Source organism: Sinocyclocheilus rhinocerous, unplaced genomic scaffold (assembly GCF_001515625.1).
Source record: "Sinocyclocheilus rhinocerous isolate Xijiao unplaced genomic scaffold, SAMN03320098_v1.1 scaffold2172, whole genome shotgun sequence".
Lineage (NCBI taxonomy): Eukaryota > Metazoa > Chordata > Actinopteri > Cypriniformes > Cyprinidae > Sinocyclocheilus > Sinocyclocheilus rhinocerous.
Window position 1 is genome coordinate 111,478 of NW_015662992.1, and position 2,438 is coordinate 113,915.

The 2,438-nt window shown below is 37.8% G+C and overlaps 1 protein-coding gene across 1 annotated transcript in view; it reads right to left on the minus strand.

Annotated features, from left to right (window-relative positions):
• Positions 1–2,438, minus strand: part of LOC107728718 (metastasis-associated protein MTA3-like) — a 36,006-nt gene that overhangs the window by 20,006 nt on the left and 13,562 nt on the right. The window contains exons 5-6 of the mRNA XM_016539008.1: positions 894–957; positions 671–788 (exon numbers count right to left, since the gene is read on the minus strand). Coding sequence (XP_016394494.1) covers positions 671–788; positions 894–957 — 182 coding nt within the window. The remainder of the gene's footprint in view (positions 1–670; positions 789–893; positions 958–2,438) is intronic.

Sequence of the window (2,438 nt, forward strand, 5' to 3'; positions counted from 1 at the left end):
GGCATTACTATCAAAATGCGCATGACAATCGCATTCAATTAATTGTGCAGCTCTATCCTGAAGTGTTAATTTTGTGTGCCATATGCATCAGAAGTTCAACCAATGGTGTGCGTCTGAGCCTGAGACTAATGGGGATCCGACTAGTGCCTACGGTGCAGATCAAACAGCAAAAACTAGACCAACAGACGGTAAACGATGCTGATTAAAAGAATACAAAAAAATTTTGTTTTGTGTGGGGAAACATCTCGTCATATTCTTGAAGGCTACACAGACAAAAGAAGTTAAGAACCAATTATGAATTAGTTATTGATTTTATGTATTACAAAATCAAGACTTCACATTGGTTTTCTTAGTAGCATGAAGAACAAAACTATTATTAAAAATGGGAATAAATTATATACAGAAAGCGAGCAAAAGAACATTCCCCATCACTGAAGCAGTCCATGACTTCAGTCTAGCTAGCACAAGGTCACTGAGTTATGTACTCCATTATAATCACTGAAGCTGTCTACACTGGAAAATTAATCCCTTGTTTACACTGTATCTACATTTTGTTGTTTATGAGGAGAGAATCAGTGAGAGTGCACAATTCAGTCACTGAGCGTGTGCACTGAAAAAAATCATAATATTTAAAATTAACTGACATCCATGATAAATAAAACACACTAACCTTCCTGTAGCATTTCAGGGACATCAGCCTGAAAGCGTGGACCAACACGAATCTCCCCCTTGTCAGCCAATAGTGTCTTCTGTGTGGGGTCGTACACCAATGAGTAAAAAAATGTGTCCTGAGAGAGAAAGAGAGATCGAAAGCAGCAGACAAAAAAGTACTTAAATTAGACATCTATTCAACGTAAGATACAAAACAGCATTTAAAGAAATAACTTGTGTACCTCTTTATCCAGGTAGGAGAGCACGGCTTCTGTCTCGTTCAGGAGGGCCACACTGCACTTCCCCCTATTTCCACCACCCCAAAAAAAAAAGATAATAAATGATTAAACACGCAGCCCCATGTGTTATGTTCTGCATCCAGCTGTCTCCACAGATCCTCTAATCCACAGCACAGTAAAACGGAGGAGGAAGGGGAGACACTAGGTGCAAGATTACAGAAGAATGTGTGAGTGTGTGATGGTGACATGAGCAAAGATGAAAAGGTGAGAAAAGAGCAGATGGGTGAGAGGACTATAATAAAATTCAGGAAATTAAAGGAGAAAGGGCACAGAGAGGAAACAGATAAGAGACAGACACAGACAATGAGAAAGCTCTGAACAAAAACATTATGGAGCTATTGGAGAGTGGAAAACTGATGCTAATCACTCTGTGCTCCTCCGAATGAGCGTTTAACCATGAACACTGCCACATCTATATACAACCTGCAATGTAAGGAAAGCTACTTTTGAAACTGGAGCTTCCCAAGCTACAAGAAACTAATTTATAGGGACAGCCGCAGCAAACAGCATGAACAACTGTGTGAAAGAAAACAGACTAGCTTTATTACACTTTTATTTGAGCAGAATATCTCAGTAGAAATCACTGAACTCCAATTCACATGTTTACCGATGTTACTTAGGGCTGCACGATTAATCAAATGTGATTTAATCGCGCATTTATGAAATCGGAAAAATCGTTCTGCGATTATGAAAGCTGTTTGCGTAGCTTGTCAGTGAACTACGGCTCTGTGTAGTAAATGCTGCTTCATCTGAAAGCACATGAAAATACCACATTTAATAATAATAATGTTTTTACTCCAAATTCTCTTCATAACGTCAGTCAAGTGTTTGAAATAAATCCTTCTGTGAGATAATGTGGCTTCTTACACAGAATAAGGCACGCAACATATTTCATAGTATTCTAAGCAGTGATAAAGGCTATGTCGATTAGCATTGCATTATTATATATAGGGATGTAACGATTAACCGCGAGCCGGTTGAAAATCGATTCAAATATGTGACGATTCAAATCGGTTGAGATGCTAAACAAATCACAATTCATTTAGGGGTAGGAGTTTATATGAATGCATGTCTGAGGGGAACTTACTGTCTTTAGAAAAGTTTAGATGGTATTTTTTCTTTTCATCTTGCCTCTGTAAAATGCATATTAAAGTTCATAAGTGCAGGGCTGCTTTGTTTACAGCGGAAACCAAGGAAACGCTTTAAGCGCCACCTGCTGGCAGAGAGTGAATCTGCATCTCATTCAGCTCCTCTGTTTCATGCAGATATTTTTATTTATAGTTTCACAAAACTGAAGTCAAACCATTCTGTTTTTGCTTCAAATTGAGAAATTATACAATGTAATTTAGATTAAAAACTGCTCATGTTGCATGTATGCAGCATCTTTGTTTGGATCAAGATTAAAATGCAGTGGTTGCCTCTAATTTTAAAAGGAAAGAGCACAGACAAAGCCTTATTTTGTTTATATGAAGAGATTTATTTGATTTG